General features: G+C 47.3%; 1 protein-coding gene across 2 annotated transcripts in view; it reads right to left on the minus strand.

The window, feature by feature from the left end:
- Nucleotides 1–19,416, minus strand: part of ZCCHC14 (zinc finger, CCHC domain containing 14) — a 92,436-nt gene extending 73,020 nt beyond the window's left edge. Inside the window, exon 1 of one of the 2 annotated variants that reach the window (XM_011971697.1) lies at nucleotides 18,925–19,295. In XM_011971697.1, coding sequence (XP_011827087.1) covers nucleotides 18,925–19,083 — 159 coding nt within the window. In that variant the 5' untranslated portion in view covers nucleotides 19,084–19,295. Of the gene's footprint in view, nucleotides 1–18,924 lie in introns of both variants that reach the window. The other variant, XM_011971706.1, reaches the window with a different exon arrangement.
- Nucleotides 19,417–19,427: the final 11 nt, after the last annotated feature.

Here is a 19,427-nt window from a genome sequence, read left to right on the forward strand (position 1 = left end):
TGGCGCGATCTCGGCTCACTGCAACCTCCACCTCCTGGGTTCAAGCGATTCTCCTGCCTCAGCCTCCTGAGTAGCTGGGATTACAGGCAGGCACCACCACACCCAGCTAATTTTTGTATTATTACTAGAGATGGGGTTTCGCCATGTTGGCCAAGCTGGTCTCAAACTCCTGACCTCAGGTGATCCACCTGCTTTGGCCTCCCAAAGTACTGGGATTACAGGTGTGAGCCACAGTGCCTGGCCTATCTTCGGGACTTTTGATGTTAAGTACATACTATACACAATATTGTTATCGTGAATATTTGGCCAGGAATATGCTTAAACACTGGGGTTTTCTTAGAGAAGCTGGCCAAATGTCTAATTACAGTAAATAAACTACACCATAATGACCATTTTGGTTCCCACTATAACATACAACTCCCTGAGATGGGCCATTCAAAGCAGTGAGCACGTTCAAGCAGCTCTTTATAGCCCTCTGGGGATACTAGCCACAGTATAGGTTCAGTTTCAGACCATTAAGCCGTCTAGGATGGGAAAGAACAGGACTTGAAGAGGCCAGAAGGAGCAAGAAACCCCTGGTTGAAAACAAGAGTGCATCCAAGGTCCAGAAAGTGTCAGTAAAATCGGCTAGCAGGCTTTGTTTCTGCAGGCACCACAAACTCTATTCCAGGAGTCTTCTTGGGACACCCTACTATGAACAAGGCATTGCTGCTTCAGAGCCAGGGACCCCATCTCTTACTGTCAGCCATGCAACAAAAGATAAGACCAGAAAGGGCTCACCTGGATTGATCACAGAAGACATTTAGGCCAGAAAGTTTCAGATTTACCTTCCACTGCAGCTACGACCAGACCCTCACCCCCAGGCACCTGGTATCTGCCCAACCGAACTTCACGCCTACAGGTGAAGCCTGGCCCAAGCCTGCTTCTCCGGCGAGTTCACCACACGCCTGACTCTCCTTCCCGTGGCTGACCACCACCAGGGGCCAGAGCACGTAAACAACCATTCCACTGACATCCTCCAGATGGACCCGTGAACTTCAAGGCACTGGGCCATCCCAGCCTTCTCTCTGTACAGCACCACATCCTTTTAGCAGCACATGTTCCAGCTAGTATAAAACCCCCCTTTACAGCCACCCTTCCTCAGGGATAATGAATCCTTCCTAGAACACATGGTTCATATTTATTTCTGCAACCCTTGGAGTATATAAAGCAGGCGGTTCTACTTTCAGTAATGGCTGAGACATTGGACCAATCCTCTTGCAGATAACTATAAACTCTGGACAAAGCATAAAAAACAACAAACTGAACAGGACCTAGAACAAGCAGAAACTGGAGGGGGCCTGTGCCCAGAGCAAGCTGAGCACTGCAGGGGTTTCCTGTCCTGGGGCAGAAACTGGTCCTCATCAGAGAAGGAGGGCAGCTAAAGCTCATAGAGAATCCCATAGTCTCACTTAAAAAACCAGAGAGGGGAATTCTGGTAGACAATTGCAGCTGGAAAGCAACGGGGTAAACCTGGAAGCGAGAGCACCCTGGGAGGGGACACCATGCTCTGCACATCAACTCCTTGTGAGCCCTGAAACAGGCAGGCACAGGGCAGGTCCAGGACAGCAAAGTCACACTACAGCAACTGAGCAGAGATTTTAGCTGCTGATAACACAGGAAGAGTATCTGGAGTTTGAGTCCAGCCAAACTGACTGCCTGCTAAAACAAAGCATCATCGATCTTCAGGAGGACAGAACGAAGTCCAGAGTTTCTACAACGGATCACTCACAAAATCCAAGAAGCAATCACAATTAGTAGACATGGAAACAAACAAAAACATAACCTATACAAAAAGGAAAGGGTTAGCTCTGGAGACCAGGCACAGGACACTCCCATGTTGGCAGCACAGACAGGGACTCAGCAGCCCTTACAACAGGGCTCAGGAACAGAAAGGAAAAGGGACTTGGGCTGGACAAGCCAAACGGGTCTCAAGAGAAAAACAGAACTTTTTTAAAAAAGTGGAAATTCCAGTGCCAGGTGCAGTGGCTCACGCCTGTAACCCCAGCACTTTGGGAGACCGAAACAGGCAGATCACCTGAGGTCAGGAGTTCGAGACTAGCCTAGCCAACATGGCAAAACCCTATCTCTACAAAAAATACAAAAATTACCTGAGTGTGGTGATGGGCGCCTGTAATCCCAGCTACTCGGGAGGCTGAGACAGGAGAATCGCTTGAACCCAGGAGTTGGAGGTTGCAGTGAGCCGAGAGCGTGCCACTGTACTCCAGCCTGGGTGACAGAGCAAGACTCTGTCTTAAAAAAAAAGGAAATTCCAGAACTAAAAAATGCTATTTCTAAACGAAGAAAAATCCCGTGGATGAGCTTTAACAGCAGACTGGAGATAACAGAAGACTCAGTGAATCTGAAGATGGATCAATAAAAAGTATCCAACCCAAAGAACAGAGAGAGAAAAAAAGATCTGAAAGGAAAACAATCGAACAAAGGTTCAGGGACAATATCACACAGTTTAACATACCTAGAGCTGGAGTCCCATAAGGAGAGAGAGATTGAGGCAGAAACACATTTTGGAGAAATTATGGCTGAAAATTTCCCACAGTTGGCAGAAGGCGTGAATTTACAGATCCAGTAAGTTCAGGACACCAAATAAGATAAATTCAATAAAACACTTGGACACATCACAGTCAGGCTGCTCAAATACCAAAGACACAGACCATCTTAGAGCCAGCTGGAGAAAAACAACTCGTGAGCACAGGGGAGCAGCCAACAGCGGAGTCCTGGAGGAGAGACAGGGTCTCAACTTCTCTCAAAGTCCCAGAAGAAGCAAGCTGCCAACAAAGGACCTCACATCCAGTGCAAACATCCTTCAATAGTATGGGTGAAAGCGAAACATGTTCTGATAAAAGAAAACGAAGAGCCTTTCTTGCCAGCACACCTACACTCCCGAAAATACTAAAGCGAGTTTGCCAGACTGAAAGGATATGGTAACAAACTGGATCAGTAAGGAATGAAAAGCACCAAAACGGTAAACAGGCCTGGTTCCACTTAGGGGTTGGGGAAAAAAGGTAAATATGTGAGCATATATAAAAGACAATATTTTCCTCGTAATTTTTTTTAAAGGTACATTCACACTGAAGCAAACAACAATTCTGTATATGTTGTGATGTCTATAGCATAGATGTAATATGTACACTTGCCACAGCAAGGACCAGGAAGGCACCTGGTTGCAAGACAGTGGCCAGTTTCTTACACTGCACAAGGCGTGGCACAGTATTAACTCTAAGCAGACTGGAAAGTTCAGTATCTACACTGGTATCTCTTGACCAGTCACCAAAATCATGCAACAGAGGAAGTCAACAGATAAAATGGAATTCCATGAATCTGCTTAAATGAAGTTTTAGAAATGGCAAAACTAATCAATGGTGGATAAGAAACAGAACAGAGGGAAAGAGTGTTTTTGTTTTGTCTTGTTTTTTTGAGACACAGTCTCACTCTGTCACCCAGGCTGGAGTGCAGTGATGCGATCTCGACTCACTGCAAGCTCCGCCTCCCGGATCCATGCCATTCTCCTGCCTCAGCCTCCCGAGTAGCTGGGACTACAGGCACCCGCCACCACGCCCGGCTAATTTTTTTTGTATTTTTAGTAGAGACAGGGTTTCACCATGTTAGCCAGGAAGCTCTCGATCTCCTGACCTCGTGCCTTGTGATCTGCCTGCCTCGGCCTCCCAAAGTGCTGAGATTACAGGCATGAGCCACCGCGCCCGGCCAAGGGAAAGAGTGAAGGTCTGAGGGTGGGGGGTGGAGAAGGTGGCAACTGACTGGAAAACAGCGGGAGGGAATTCTCTGGGCTGACGGTGATACTGCACAAACCCCCATCAAGGCTTACGTCTGTCAAAACTGAAGTGGTGGGCCAGGCACGGTGGCTCATGCCTGTAATCCCAGCACTTTGGGAGGCCGAGGCAGGCAGATCACAAGGTCAGGAGTTTGAGACCAGCCTCACCAAGGTGAAACCTTGTCTCTACTAAAAATATAAAAAATCAGCCAGGCATGGTGGTGCGTGCCTGTAATCCCAGCTACTCAGCAGGCTGAGGCAGGAGAATTGCTTGAACCCAGGAGGCACAGGTTGCAGGGAGCCAAGATTGCTCCATTGCACTCCAGCCTGGGTGACGGAGCAAGACTCCATCTCAAAAAACAACGAAACAAAACAAAACAAAAAAAACATGAAGTGGTGAAAACACTCAGATGACACACTTAAAATAAGTGCATTTCACTAAATGTAGGTTTTACCTTTAAATGGAAAGAAAAAAAGGAACCCCAACAAAATATTGGACTGTGGTACTGAGGACTATCATTTACATACTTGGTGCTGAATGAATAAAAACGAGCCGCTGTGGCCAAGGCAGGGAGAGGAGCTTTGTCACCAAGATCATGGATCCCACCCAGGGCCGGCTGCACACATGGGGCAGCCCCGGGCATCGGCAGAGCCGGCAGAAGCCGGGGAGGAGATCACACTCCCTACTTCTTACCAGCCGCAGAGTCTGGGGCTCTCTTCCTCATCTCATTTCATATTCCTCAGGTTTTTCCTCTCACTTGGAATGATGAAGTCAACATACAAACAATTTTAACTTCACATAATAAAAATAGCCACTAACTAACGTCACCTTTGTCAAATTATTTATACTTAACCTCTCTGTGTCTGTTTTCTCACTGCTAAAATGGGGACAAAAATATAACCTAACCCATGGAGCCGTCATGAGGATTAAATGAAATACGTGCGACGCCCTCAGAGCAGCCTCCTGCACCTGGGAACACTGACACGCCCCCACGGCATCCCCCCGAGCCCGCTGCCCCTCACCGCACACACCTGGGAAAAATGACAAGCCCCCCACCACATCCCCCTGAGCCTGCTGCCCCTCACCGCACACACGAGGGCAACACTGACACGCCCCCACGGCATCCCCCTGCAGCCTGCTGCCCCTCACTGCACACACCTGGGGAACACTGACACACCTCCACTGCAAGGCTGCCCGAGTCTGCTGCCCATCACTGCACCCATCTAGAAATACTGACACGCCCCCACGCATCGCTCTTCCCTGTAGCCTGCTGCTCCTCACCTCCTATCTTTATTAGCAATTGTAAAAGGAAAAGTAACATTGATAAATTACCCTCAATACAGTATTAATGCTATGCTAGTTTAAAAGCCTTACACCTATTTAAACAACCCACACATGTAAGTGCTCTGAGAAATGACACACCGCATGACGTGTGGCACAGTATTAACTCTAAGCAGACTGTGGAAAGTTCAGAATCTACACTGTCATCCCTAGACCAGCCACTAAAATCACGCAATGAAAGAAGCCAACAGATAAAATGGAATTCCATGATTCTGCTTAAATGAAGTTTTAGAATAGGCGAAACTGACCAGTGGTGGAAAAGAAACAGAATCGAGGAAAAGAACAGAAAAAAGGCCTGGGAGTCGGGGTGCGGAGAAGGTGGGAACTGACTGGAAAACGGCATGAGTTCTCACATATGAAAGACCAGGAACTTGGAGTCAGGAGAATCTCCCAGAGGTGGCGTGCAAGTTCTGTGAGTATCTATTTGTGTCCGGGTAGAGTTCACACACCACACAGTGCTTCTCACACAACCCCAGTACTCCATGCTTTCAAAGTATCTCATTAATTTTACTAATTTTTTTTTTTTTTTGAGACAGAGTCTCACTGTTGCCCAGGTTGAAGTGCAGTAGCTCGATCCTGGCTCACTGCAACCTCTGCCTCCCAGGTTCAAACGATTCTCCCACCTCAGCCTCCCGAGTAGCTGGGATTACAGGCACACGCCACCACGCCCGGCTAAATTTTGTATTGTTAGTAGAGATGGGGTTTCACCATATTGGTCAGGCTGGTCTCAAACTCCTGACCTTGTGATCTGCCTGTCTCGGCCTCCCAAAGTGCTGGGATTACAGACATGAGCTATCGCGCCAGGCCAATTTTACTATAATTTGGTTGTCAGCATTATTCTCAAGCTTTTAAATTTTATTAAAATGTCCAAAATAGAGTAGGGGTGAGGGTTGTTCCTCTTCCCCGTACATTAAATCTCTTCCTATTTCAAACAGTTTAATCTTTTTTCAATTCTAGACTATAATACTTCTAAGAATTAGTTCCTATATATACATGTTTTAATTAGAGTCAGTAAGAAACCTAAGGATAGGCCAGGCACGGTGCCTCATCACCTGTAATCCCAGCACTTTGGGAGCCCGAGGCAGGCAGATCACCTGAGGTCAGGAGTTCGAGACCACCCTAACCAACATGGTGAAACCCTGTCTCTACTAAAAATACAAAAAGTAGCTGGGTGTGGTGGCGTGTGCCTGTAATCCCAGCTGTTCATGAGGCTGAAGCAGAAGAGTCGCTTGAACCCGGGAGACACAGGTTGCAGTGAGCTGAGATCGCACTGCCGCACTCCAGTCTGGGCAACAGTGCGAGACTCCATCTCAAAAAACAAAACAAACAAAAACAAAAAAACAAAAAAACCCAGAAACCTAAGGATATAATTTCTTTCTGGTAATTCTACTGATGCTTTTATGCAAATGTCCCAAATAGACAAATGATTCCATAATGCTCCCTCCTTAAGAGTTAATCTGATGTCACTGTTGAAAGTATAAAAGAAATGCAAATGAAACTTTAATTAGAATGAGTAACAGGTTTTCAATTTATTGACATTATGCAACAAACTAAAACAGACATTATGTAGCAAACTAAAACATCAAGGCTTACCATGATTTAAAGTTTTAAAAGCATTAAAGAAATATAATCCAAACAAACTTACTTACAGAACTAAAAATGTTACTCCATGGAAATGAACTCATCCACACACAGGCCTCCACAGGCTCCACAGGAGAGGAGGCCACCAAAGCATCATGATGCCATGTGGCTTCTTCCAAGCTCTCAGCTGACGCATTCACAACCTTGTATGTGTGCAACCCCAGTAACCTAAAGCCCAACTCTTGTGTCACAGAGTTTCTCCCAATGAAAGCTTTTGTATGCCAGTTTCTTCTTTTCTTTTTTTTTTTTTTTTTTAAATAGAGACGGGGTTTCGCCATGTTGCCAGGCTGGTCTTGAACTCCTGGCCTTAGGTGATCCACCTGCCTTGGCGTTCCAAAGTGATGGGGTTACAGGTGTGAGCCAGTGCACCTGGCCTTACATGCCAGCTTTTGAAAAATATAAAATTAAAAATAAGAAAGTAGGGCCAGGCGCGGTAGCTCACACCTGTAATCCCAGCACTTTGGGAGGCAGAGGTGGGCGGATCACAAGGTCAGGAAATCAAGATCATCCTGGCTAACACGGTGAAACCTCGTCTCTACTAAAAATACAAAAAATTAGCCGGGCGTGATGGCGGGCGCCTGTAGTCCCAGCTACTCGGGAGGCTGAGGCAGAATGGCGTGAACCCGGGAGGCGGAGCTTGCAGTAAGCCAAGATCACGCCACCGCACTCCAGCCTGGGCGACAGTGAGGCACTGTCTCAAAAATAAATAAATAAGAAAGTAGAATACAGATGTTAAAATTCAAGTTAAACTTCACTAGAATCTACAGCTACATAATACATATGAAGCAGTCATTGGATAAAGGCAAAAATTAAAAAGATAAAAAGTATGAGTTGGTAACAGGAGTTACTACTGTGGCCACTGAAAAGAAAAACCCGAAGGGAAAAAAGCACTTGTACTACGGCGGCTTTTCATCCACCCAACACCCCCTGCCCCTGGGTTTAACGAATGCTCCATAGGTGAGCCCCTAGTAGGTGGTAGGAACTGCTAGGCTCTAGTGATTTAAAAAGGCCGTCTCTGTCAAAGTCAAACTCTTGGGGGCAGAAATAGAACACAGCACATAAGGTCTAGGATAAGGATGCAACAACCAAATGACTGGTATCGATGAACCAATAATGGGGATAGGGGCATCCGGCGTCCAGTCTGAGAGAACAGCCTCTCCCAGGGCGCAGGAGAGAGAAAGCACAGTGAGGAGGAACTGCGCCCACAGACAGAGGTGTGTACGGACAGGCAGGGGACAGATCACAAAGGCCATGGCACATCATGCTAAGACCTGTAAGCCAGAAATGAGGCTCCTGCATGCTTTTGACCAGGACCATTCCAGTGACACAAGGGAACTGATGTTAGAGGCTAAGAGGGGGCCAGTGAGACCAGAGGGGGTTATGGAGGCAGACCCAGGCCAGGGAGACCAAAAAGGGTTACCAGAAGGCAGACCCAGGCCAGGAGACTAGAATGTTAATGAGGCTAGACCTAAGTCAAGGTCAGAGTTGGGCACATCAGTGTTATTTCTAAAAAGAGTTAAGGTACCAATGCTTCTGAACTATTCAATTAGAAGATAAAAGGGAGCAGCTACGAAGTTGTTTCTTGTAGACGTTAAACACTGACATTAGCTGACTTGCATTCTAATACAGATTTCTGATCAGAAGCAAAGTGGAGTTAGGCCAGGCTGGGGCCATGCTGGTTCCCTGAAGACTATTCTAATCTACATCCTGCTTCCCTGGCATACTGCCTCAAATCTAAGCCTGCGTCCAGAGAAGTGTGCCATATATGTGACCACCACGGCAAGTGTGGTAGGGAGAGAAACGGGGGAGAAAGGGGAAGTGGGAGGAGAAAGGAAGGAGAGGAAGAAAGGAAAGTAGGGGGGAAAGAAAGGAGATTCTGAGGGAACACTGAATCGGGGCTGTAACGGTGTCACTGGAGACAAATCTAAAGATATTTAGGACTTGTTCATAAACCAGCTGGAGGGGATAAAAAAGGGCATCTCTATGGCAGGCCTGGGCCTCTGGCTGGAGGGAATTAGAAGGGAAGGACAGAGCAGGTCAGGGTTGGTGTCTTGGTCTGTTTTGTGTTCCTGTAACAGAATGCCACAGAGTAGGTAATTTATAAAGAAAAGGGCCGGGCGCGGTGGCTCAAGCCTGTCATCCCAGCACTTTGGGAGGCCGAGACGGGCGGATCACGAGGTCAGGAGATCGAGACCATCCTGGCTAACACGGTGAAACCCCGTCTCTACTAAAAAAAATACAAAAAACGAGCCAGGCAAGGTGGCGGGCGCCTGTAGTCCCAGCTACTCGGGAGGCTGAGGCAGGAGAATGGCTTGAACCCGGGAGGCTGAGGTTGTAGTGAGCTGAGATTGGGCCACTGCACCCCAGCCTGGGCGACAGAACGAGACTCTGTCTCAAAAAAAAAAAAAAAAAAAAAAAAAAAAAGAAGGGTATTTCTTACAGTTCTGGAGGCTGAAAGTCCAACAGCAAGAGCCTGCATCTGCTGAGGGCCTTCCTGCTGGGACATCCCATTGTGGAAGGCAGAAGAGGGAAGGGTGACAGAGCCAGGGAACAAGCCAGCAAGAGGAGCCCCACACCGGCCTTTACAAAAGCACTCTCAGGTGACAAGGATATTACCTCACCGTAATGGCAGTGGCAGAGCCCTCGTGACCTACCCATGTCCCAACACTGCTGCACTGGGGATTAAGTTTCCGAGATGCAAACTTTGGGGGAAACACTGGAACCACGGCAGGCAGGAAGAGAGAAACCCGCCTTTGCACACACTGAGCTACTGGGAACTTTCACTGGAAGCTGAAGGTCTGGTTGAGCCTTTAGGTTTTTTGGGTTCATCAGTGAGACTGGCAAAACCACAGCTGAAAAGGTTATGAATTATAAAGCAAAAAGAAAGAAAAAGGAGAGAAGTCTGAGGAATAACATCATCAAAAGTGCAGAAAAGCAGAGGAAAAACCGAAAACAGATATTCAGAGAAGAGGAAAACCAGCAGTGCCAGAACTGGCGGAGGCAGCGCAGATCCCAGCCGGCCGGCACACCCAGGCTGCAGAAGCCACCAACCGGGGGAGGTGCCTCGCAGCCATATTTATTTCAAACAAAACCCAAAAAAACCTTTCCCGGGGATTCCTCTGTGTAGGAAAACCACAAAAACGAACGAGAGGTAAGAAACATAACCGAGAGTATCCAATGAACCTGGCCAACATGAGGTCATCTGGATGGAGACATCCATGAAGTAGAACGCAGGGTCCAGAAGTGAACCCAAATAGATGTGGGAGTATACGACAGAGACAGCTCAGATCTCGGAGAGCAGAGACTATTTAACAGATGGCACTGGGACAAATGGGCTGTCATCTGGAAAATATAAAACTAACTTTGTACCTTATACCAAATCAATTCCAGATGGATCCGTTTGGTATAAAAAGAGAACGACACAAGTTCCATAGGCGACACTGCAGGGGACTGTCTTTAGAATGTACGGGGTGTCATGTGTATTATGCACGCACAATACATGCATATGTATAATATGTATGATGAGAAACGCATTATACATTATGCATTATGACACAAAAGCCAGAAGCCATACTAAAAAGGACTGATAAATATACCACTTAAAAAAAAAAGAAGAGAAAACAACTGCATGGCAAAGTCAAAAGACAAGATTAAAAACCCAAAAAACAAATACATGCAATTCCTACTAAAGACGATTTCCTTGAAACTTACGGAGTTTCTAAAAACTAACAACCCAGCCCGGCGTGGTGGCTCACACCTGTAATCCCAGTACTTTGGGAGGCCGAGGTGGGTGGATCCCTTGAGGTCAGGAGCTTGAGACCAGTCTGGTCAACATGGTGAAACCCCATCTCTACTAAAAATACACACACACACACACACACACACACACACACACACAAATTAGCCAGGCTCAGTGGCACAAGGCTATAATACCACCTACCTGGGTGGCTGAGGCAGGAGAATTGCTTAAACCCAGGAGGCAAAGGTTGCAGTGAACCGAGATCACACCAGTGCACTCCAGCCTGGGTGATAGAGTGCGACTCCATCTCAAATAAAGTAAAAATTAAAAAAAGAAAAGACCAACAACCCAACAGAGGTGAGCAAAGGAGATAAACAGCTCACCAAAAACCAATGAAATAGTTTACTTGAAACAATATTCAACCTCACTCCTAAGATAAAACTACACCACACCAGGGTAAGTCTCCACCTAACAGAATGGCCGCGACCAGCAAGTGGCTAACTCACTGGGCTCGTTAAAGGTTAGGGAAACAGGCCTTGTACATGGCTGTGGGAATTCTAAAAGCAGATCCTGGCAACAGGTAAAATAAATGCAAAAGCACAGACCATTTGACCGAACTCCACCTGTGGATTTCTACTCCACAGGCAGAGTTACCTGACTGCGAAAGGTGCCATCTGTCGTCTGTAACATGTGGGTGATATGTACGTAACATGTAAATGACACTGAACTGGTTGGTAATATGATGGAACAAAATGTTATCAATAGGGCCTGATTAAATAACACATTCGTGCCATGAACAAGCTCTTTATGGACTGACAGAGAAGCCTCACCTGGAAAGACTGCCAAGAGAAGACCAGGAGGCACCTGTGTGTGCAGTGGGACATCAGGTATCTACTTGTAAATACATATGGTTTCTCTGGAAGGTTCTACGAGGAAGTGTGCTATCTGCAAAGAGGGGAACTGGATGGCTGGGAAGAGGGTAAGAAACATGTTTTTTACACGTGAAATAAAAGTTATCAACACCCAGGGAAAGGAGAACCTTGCCTGACCCTTAAAACATCCTGGGTGCCCTTCCCTGCCATCTGTGGGAGAAGGGACTTTCCATGCAGCTGCCTCTGGCACTTTTCCACTTCTTACCTCTGGTTACATTACCTATTTAAAATTTTTCTTCACTGAAGAGATTGCTGAATACTCCTCTATAAAAATTGTTTTTGTTAAAGAGGTTCAAGGCAAAAGGCAGGTCACAGGAGGCTGAGGAATAACTGAAGGTGAGGAACTAGAGACAGCAGAATCGACTTCACGAAGCGTGGCTGTTACAGCATGATGAACAGCGTGTATGTAAGATCCTACGTGTATCTAAGCATGTGTATGGGGTCTTGAAAGAACGTGTGAACATATATGTGCAAAAACATGTCTGGAAAGACACACATCAACCTATTCACGTGGACCAGCGCCAGCCAGCGGGATGGAAGGCCTTTTCTGCTAGCTGCTCGGGGAGGCCTCGGTGGTGAGGCCTCGGTGGTGAAGCCACGAAGAGAACAGGGGCTGGTAGAGATGAGTGGTGTTAGAGGTGGGGTTTTGTTGGCTGGTAGAGGTGAGTGATGTTAAAGGTGGGGTTTTGTTGAAAACAAATCAGAGAACCATTATGGTTCTGTTTATGGGTCGGGTGGGAAAATACTAGAGGTCAAAGTTTGGATTGTAGGAGGGAGACAGAAATCACAACGTTCAAACGCTGACCCACCAGTGACCCTGAGGAAACAGAGTGGTGTGACCAAACCATCAGTGAGGGATCAGCCTTACACAGAAAGGAAACACAGAGAAACTAAGGAGGCATCCAGGCCCAGATAACACATTTCAAGGGCGAGTGATTTTTCTGTGAGCCTGCAAAGCACCTGCCCCACTGGCAAGCTGGGTAGTGAATGGCAGGCGGGGTCCACAGTGCCCCTCTTTGAGGGTGAGCGGCTGGGGCCAGGGCTTTGTGGCCAGTACGTGAAGTCCTGTCCTGCTTAATCATGCCCTGATCAGACATGACACGCAGCTGCTAGAAGAGCAATTATTTGAAAGATACTCTGTCTTGCTTCTGTCTTCTCACTTTAAGTAGCTTCGGGTCTTTTAACCCAGAACAAAACAGAAACTGCTAAGAATTAACGTATTTTGTTAGTTCTGGATGATCTCTTTTTACCTTTGATAGGAAATGTTTCTACAATGTATCAGGTCTCTCTACAATAAAAACACCTACAGAGACTGGAGAAGAAAAAAATTATCTTGCTAAAACTAATTTCTAAACTGCATATGTCAGACTAAAGTCCAAAACCAAAAGCCCTTCAATAATGTACCCTAATAAGGTAACTTGCAGCAACAGTTCTTAAACTAATAAGATAACTACTGTTCCAACTGGCAGTTTTTCAAAAATCTAATGCCTCTAAGGTGGGGGGCGGGGCATGATATAATGTCATCAATTCAACAAACAAAAATGCCCCAGCGCAAGTACCTCTTACTATTCTATTCTACCAGCCGGACTCTGGAGTTTTAAGACTCATGTAGATTTGTTGGAAAAGTATGTTAATCCAAAAGGTAAATGAAGTTTTACAGGACTAAAGAGAAAATGGGTAAACTAAAGCCTAAGAAAACGGTACGCTTCACCTGCAGCAACAAGACTGACGCAGATGCTCATCTCCAATTATCTTCTCACTTGAACAAACAATACCATCATATTACTCATCATACCCAAATATGACACAGAATTTCCAGTTCCTACAACTATGCTCAGAACACAGTACAAAACAGCAAAACTCAAATGTGTGTTCAACTAAATGAGGCAAAGGTGAACTAGCTCATGTCAAAGTAAATGGCCTTCATTTAATGTGAGGGCAAAGGACAGTAATTACAGTACCACATAATCCAAGCCATTACACAGTAGATGGCAGTGCTACTGCAGCTCCATCATGGCATCAACAAAAACACAACCACCAAGAAAGCAATCAGGACTGCATCCCGGCATGGTCACGCACTGCATAATGATGCTTCCATCACTGACCGCACGGACTGGGGTCCTCTAAGATTCTAACACTGCATTTTTACTGTACCTATTCTGTTTAGATACACGAATACCACTGGGTCACAACTGCCTACAGTATTCAGTACAGCAACACGCTGCACAGGTTTAGAGCCAAGGAGCAATGGGCTCTACACTGTGGCCTGGGGTGCAGCGGGTTCCGCCACCTAGGTTTGTGTAAGTGCACTCTGTAGTGCTCACACGACAAGATCAGCTCAGGACGCCTTTCTCAGAACGTATCTGTGTCCTTAACCAGCACATGACTGTATGTCTCGATTCCGGTATCATGTACTGTACTTTACTATGAAACAGGACAGTGTTTTAGACCTGTAACAGCTGGCCGTAAAAATTTAAAAAATCCACTATGTGTTAGGATATTATCTCCTGTGATGTAATAAAACAAGCAATGTATACAAAGACAGCCAGAAGACTTAGTTCACAGACAAGTTCACAGACCAGGCAGTTTCCAGCTGCCCAGGAGAACAAGTGTTAAAGATGGAGACAAAACAGTGCTTTTAGGTCACAGCTATTCCTTTAACCATCAGTGACAACAGCTGCTCCAGAGAGTCCGTTCTTATGGAATGCTAGATGACTCTTGGCTGCAACAGGCCCAGAGTTTAGGGCTAAAGGAGAAACCAAAAGAAGCCACTTACACTTTGTCTAATAACCTAAGGATGGACTATCCCACATTTCACCTCTGAACTGCAATGATTTTCAACAGCTTATGAAAAGCAACAAAGCAAAAGCTGTTGCTGATCTTTGGACAGAGATTTTCAGCAGGTTTATTCACAGTATTTGTGTCCATCTGAAGTTTCTACAGTGCTTATTCTCGGGCACTCACAATGCAAGCCACAGAGAGTTCCAGTACTGTTCCACAGCACATAATCCTAAAGGAAGACCACCATCCCACCACACCCCTGCACCAAAAACTTTAAAAACATCATTTTAATACCCCCTCAAAAAATTAGCCCCATGAAGCAGTTCATTATCCACACCCTGAGGATGCTGAAACACAAAGGGCAGGGCCCTCACAGCTGGAGCTCAGGCGGGGCCCCACCCCTGCCCACCAGACCCTGCTCCCCCATACCCGTCGCTGACCAAATACACCAGTCTGGAGGCTCTGTACCAACAGCACCGTGTTCCCTGCCACCTCCAACTGCAGCTCCCCAGGCTAGCTGAGGCCACACCTACAACACAGCTCTACACACGGCACCTAGCAATCCACCAGGTCGAACAGGAGCCCTCAGGACAGCCCTGCACAGACACGTGCGCCAGTGGTCCACAGAGGATGCGCTAAGTGTTAGGCATGGTGCATGGGGGTGAAGACAAAGAGCCTATTAACCATGAAGAAAAAGGTCTACAAGCAAGCATGTGAAGCAACCCCAAGTTCCACTTGCTGAGGAACGCGCGAGCACAGCTTGGCCTCTTCACACAGGGGAACGCCACTCGGCTGTGAAAGAGGAGGAAGTGCTGACACACCCACAGCACGGAGGGGTCCTGAGATCACGACACCCAGTGAAGGCAGCCAGTAACAAAGAGCCACACGGTGTGTATTCCCCTTACATCCAACATCCAAAAGACACCCATAGAGACAAAAAGGGGTGGTCAAGGGTTGGGGGGCACAGGGAATGGGGAGTGACTAATAGACACTGGGTTTCTTTTTGGGGTGACGGAAACGTTCAGAGGCAGTGGTCGTGCTTGCACAGCTATATGACTATACTAAAAACCACTGACTTCTACACTTTAAGAGAGTTAAGTGTATATATAGTATATGAATTCTCTTTCAATAAGGCTGTTATTTTCAAAACAAGAATAAGCATGTGCATATACCACAGCATATTAATTATCACTGACACAAAGAAAAAAGTACAAAGGATTTATTTTAACTATTTCCAAAACTATGGTCTTTTATTCACGTAAAACAGACATCAGAAAGTTTAAGCCAACTATCCCCCACAGCTGGCACCCTGGAACAGGCGACTGCAGGAGCAGCAAGCAGCAGCATTACCGGCCACCAGGCAGAGTACAACGAATTCAGCCTACCATCAGTGTGGCTACTGGGAGTATTTTTCTTTCTGAAAGTAAAATACAGGTATGTCTACTTTACACTCCCCATGCTTTTACACCTCTGTAAGTCCTCAGAACAGTAAGAATTTTTAAATAAAAATACAGGGTTTGGACAAGGAATTGCAAATAATGACTTTCTGATAATATAGTTAAAATAAACTTAAAAAAAATTTTTTTGAGACAGGGTCTCACTCTGTCACCCAGGTTGGGGTGCAGTGGCACGATCATACCTCACCTACAGCCTCGACCTCCTGGGATCAGGCAATCCTCCCACCTCGGCCTCCCAAGTAGCAGGGACTACAAGTGTGCGCCACAACTCCTGGCTAATTTTTGTATTTGTTGTAGAGACAGGGTTTCGCTGCGTTCCCCAGGCTGGTGTTGTTGAACTCCTGCGCTCAAGCGATCTGCCCACCTTGGCCTCCCAAACTTCTGGGACTACAGGCGTAAGTCACCTCGCCAGGCCAAGAAATAAAAATTCAAATTGGATAAAGAATTTTAAAAGCAATTGACATTTGTATCTCTAAAAGAAAAATACAAAGTCTCTAAGTTGGAAGAGTTCAACACAAAATACAACAGCTTACAAAAGAATGCAGACAGCTTTAACAGGGCTGCATTTTCAGGATTACCCCAAATGTTAGATTTAGAAACTAAGAACGCAAAATATTTAAATGCTAGATTTCATCTAAGTTGACTGCTCCAAGCAACAAAGGGTTCATCAGCATCAGTATTAGCTTTGAGGCAGCAACAGAAACGAAAGTTAAATGAATGGGGCTGAAATTAGCTTAGCAGTGACACTGGGGATGTAGGGAAAACTAGAAACCATGGGTGTTTTGAAATACGGAAATGACAACCCAAGGTTACTCCTTATAATAATCCTCTCGTTAAGGGTCACAGAATTTTCCAGTTTTCCAAAGATGAAACTAAAAAATTGCCAGCTCCAAGTAACTATTCAAAAACCAATTTAGAACACATAAACGTTCATGGTCAAGATGTAAATAATTGCATCTATAAAATACGCCTTACTTTAAGTTAGCATACCTCTGTAAAAATGAATGTTAAAAGCCAGAGAGGCCATAAATACGGAGAAAGCAGCATTTACTGCACCTCTGCTGGAAGCTCACATGTTACCTATGTAATCCTCAAAACAAGCCTGTGAGGTAGGTTACATCCCTTCCACTGCAACAGGGACACCCTGAGAGGCAGAAGGATCCTGGCCAAGGTTGCACGGCTGGTAAATTCAGTGCCCGTGGCCTTGGGGTTGGTGGGAGGGGGGTGTGCAGGGGTGAGCTGAGAGGAATAGATTAGCCCCTTCATCTCATCAAAGGGATTTCTGCTTGACAGAAAGTCTCTCCTATAAAAGATATTTTTGTTCTAGATGTAGCTCACTGCCCAACCAAAGTAATAATCACCACTGTCTGCATAAAGTGATGCACCCGTGCTCACACAGTAAGAATCCCCTTAAAGAGCTGACGTTACTGTAGCAACAGCCATAGAAATTATTAGTGGGTGGACTCTACACAAAGGAGTAACAGCACATGAAAACTGACCATAAATGAGTGGGATTCCATGAATAGGCGACAATTTGCCGGCATGTCAAGGCTTACACAGATTACTGGAAACAACTACATTTCCTAGGACCCTCCGCGCAGCACACAGCCTGGAACCTAGGGTGAGAGCTGAACTTCAAAACTATAGTCTTGGAGATAAATGTCACACACAAAAAAATCAATTAAAAAAACCAACGTATGTATCACAACTACTTCTTAGAGGAAGACATTAAAAAGGAAAAGCCACAATCTAGGATTGAAAGCTTTAAACACACACACACACACACACACACAAACCTAGCAAACCAGACGGTGTTCTCAGCCACTCATAAAAGGAAAGTCTTATCAAAGTTTTAACTTCAAAGAGCTTAAAGACACTGCAAAGAGGCACTCAGCAGGACTGGTCCTGACTGCAACCTATTCCCTCCCCAAAAAAAAAATCAGTTTGTAATCTAAATACACATCACACCAGGTCAAAGTAATCTCTTCCGGCAGCAAAATTTTGGCACTGGATTGCAGGGGGCTGTTAAAAATAGCTTGAGCCCCAAACACTTCGCGTTTTCAATTCTGAAACACTTAGACAAAAGTTCACATCGCTAAGTGGATGGCCAGGATGCCCTTCCGGTTCAATTTGGAGACCGGAGATCTTCAACTTAACCTAACGTTCCTTAAGGCACCGGTCTCCTCCCACTCAAAGTCGGCCTGGGTTTTGTTTCTAAGGGTCGCCAACAGGTTTCACGGGCATTTAAAGCTCTAAGAGTCTTTTTCTGTCCTTTACAGGTAGCCTGGCTCTTAAAAACGATCACACACAACGTTCACAGGCATGTGCACATTCATACACACACGTGTGCACACATACATGCCCACATGCGACACACGCGTACATCATACAGCATGCACGTGTCCATAAATGAGCTCACAGGGACAGCCACGTCCCGCGCCCAGACCCCCAGCGACACAGACCCCAAGCGGGGCCCCGAACACCTGTGTGGAAGGAGCGGCTCAGCGCCTTGCAATGTTCACCTCACCGGCGGCTTCTGGCATGGCCACGGCTCCTTCCCTTTCTGGTAATAAATACCAGATTTGGGGAAACCAAGGCGTCGCAATCTGTTATCTGTCACCCAAGGGCCCCATTAAGGGGACAAAGGCCCTATCGCGTTTGCAGCCAGCTAAGTGAAAGGAGGGCACCCGGGACTGTGAGTTCTGACTGCGGACGTCTCCCGCACCGCTCCCGCGGATCCTCGGACCCAGGGCCCCTGCAGCCGCTCCTGCCCAAGGGGCGCGAGGCATAGGTCTGGAGGCTTTGGGGCACGCAGAGGGGACTGAGGGTGTGGGTTCAGGGCCGCGGTGCGGTCTTGGGGCTTTAAGTGCAGACTTAGGGTGCGGAGTGGGGGCTTAGGATGTGGGCTTGGGACACGGGATGGGGACTTGAGATGTACGGTGGAGGCTTGGAGAGGTGGGGCACACATTTGGGGTGCGGGGTAGAAGCTTGGGATGGGGCTTGGAACACGGGTTGGGGGCTCGCGGTGCAGGCTGGAGGCCTGGGTGGGGGCTCTCGGTGCAGGTTGGAGGCCTGGGTTGGGGGGGGTTGCGGTGCAGGCTTGGAGGCCTGGGTGGGGGGCTCGCGGTGCAGGCTGGAGGCTTGGCGTGCAGAGTTAGGGGCGCAGAGTTGGGTACAGGGCAGAGCTCGGGGCGGGCACGCACCTTGTGACAGGCCGGGCAGGTGGGCAGCGCGCCGCCCGGCCCGGGCGCGCCCTTGCCGCCGTGGCCCCCGCCGCCGTTCAGGCTGCTCTGGATCTGCGTAAGCTCCTGGCGCAGCACCTGCTTCTGGTGGAAGCTGAAGGCCGGGTGGTTGGAGGCCATGGTGAACAGCAGCAAGAACTCATCGCCCGTGCGGCCCTCGTTGAGCTGCAGCCCGTAGTTGTGGATGATGGAGTCGATGTGCGTGAGCGTGCGGTAGAGCACGCCCGCCGCCTCGCGCTGCTCCGAGCCCAGCAGCGCCAGCGACACCAGCAGCTTGCTGCGCACCACCTCGTCCGTCAGGTTGGTGAGGCTGCCTAGGTCGGCCGGGTTGTTGGCCTTGATCTCCGAGTCGCGCAGCGAGTGGTAGTCCTTGCGGGCCAGGTCCTCTAGGCACGAGCCGAGGAAGCGCAGCTCGAGCGGGATGCACAGGTCCAGCAGGCCGCACAGGAACTCCACGCGCTGCG

The sequence above is a fragment of the Mandrillus leucophaeus genome, unplaced genomic scaffold (assembly GCF_000951045.1).
Source record: "Mandrillus leucophaeus isolate KB7577 unplaced genomic scaffold, Mleu.le_1.0 Scaffold10, whole genome shotgun sequence".
NCBI classification, from domain to species: Eukaryota; Metazoa; Chordata; class Mammalia; order Primates; family Cercopithecidae; genus Mandrillus; species Mandrillus leucophaeus.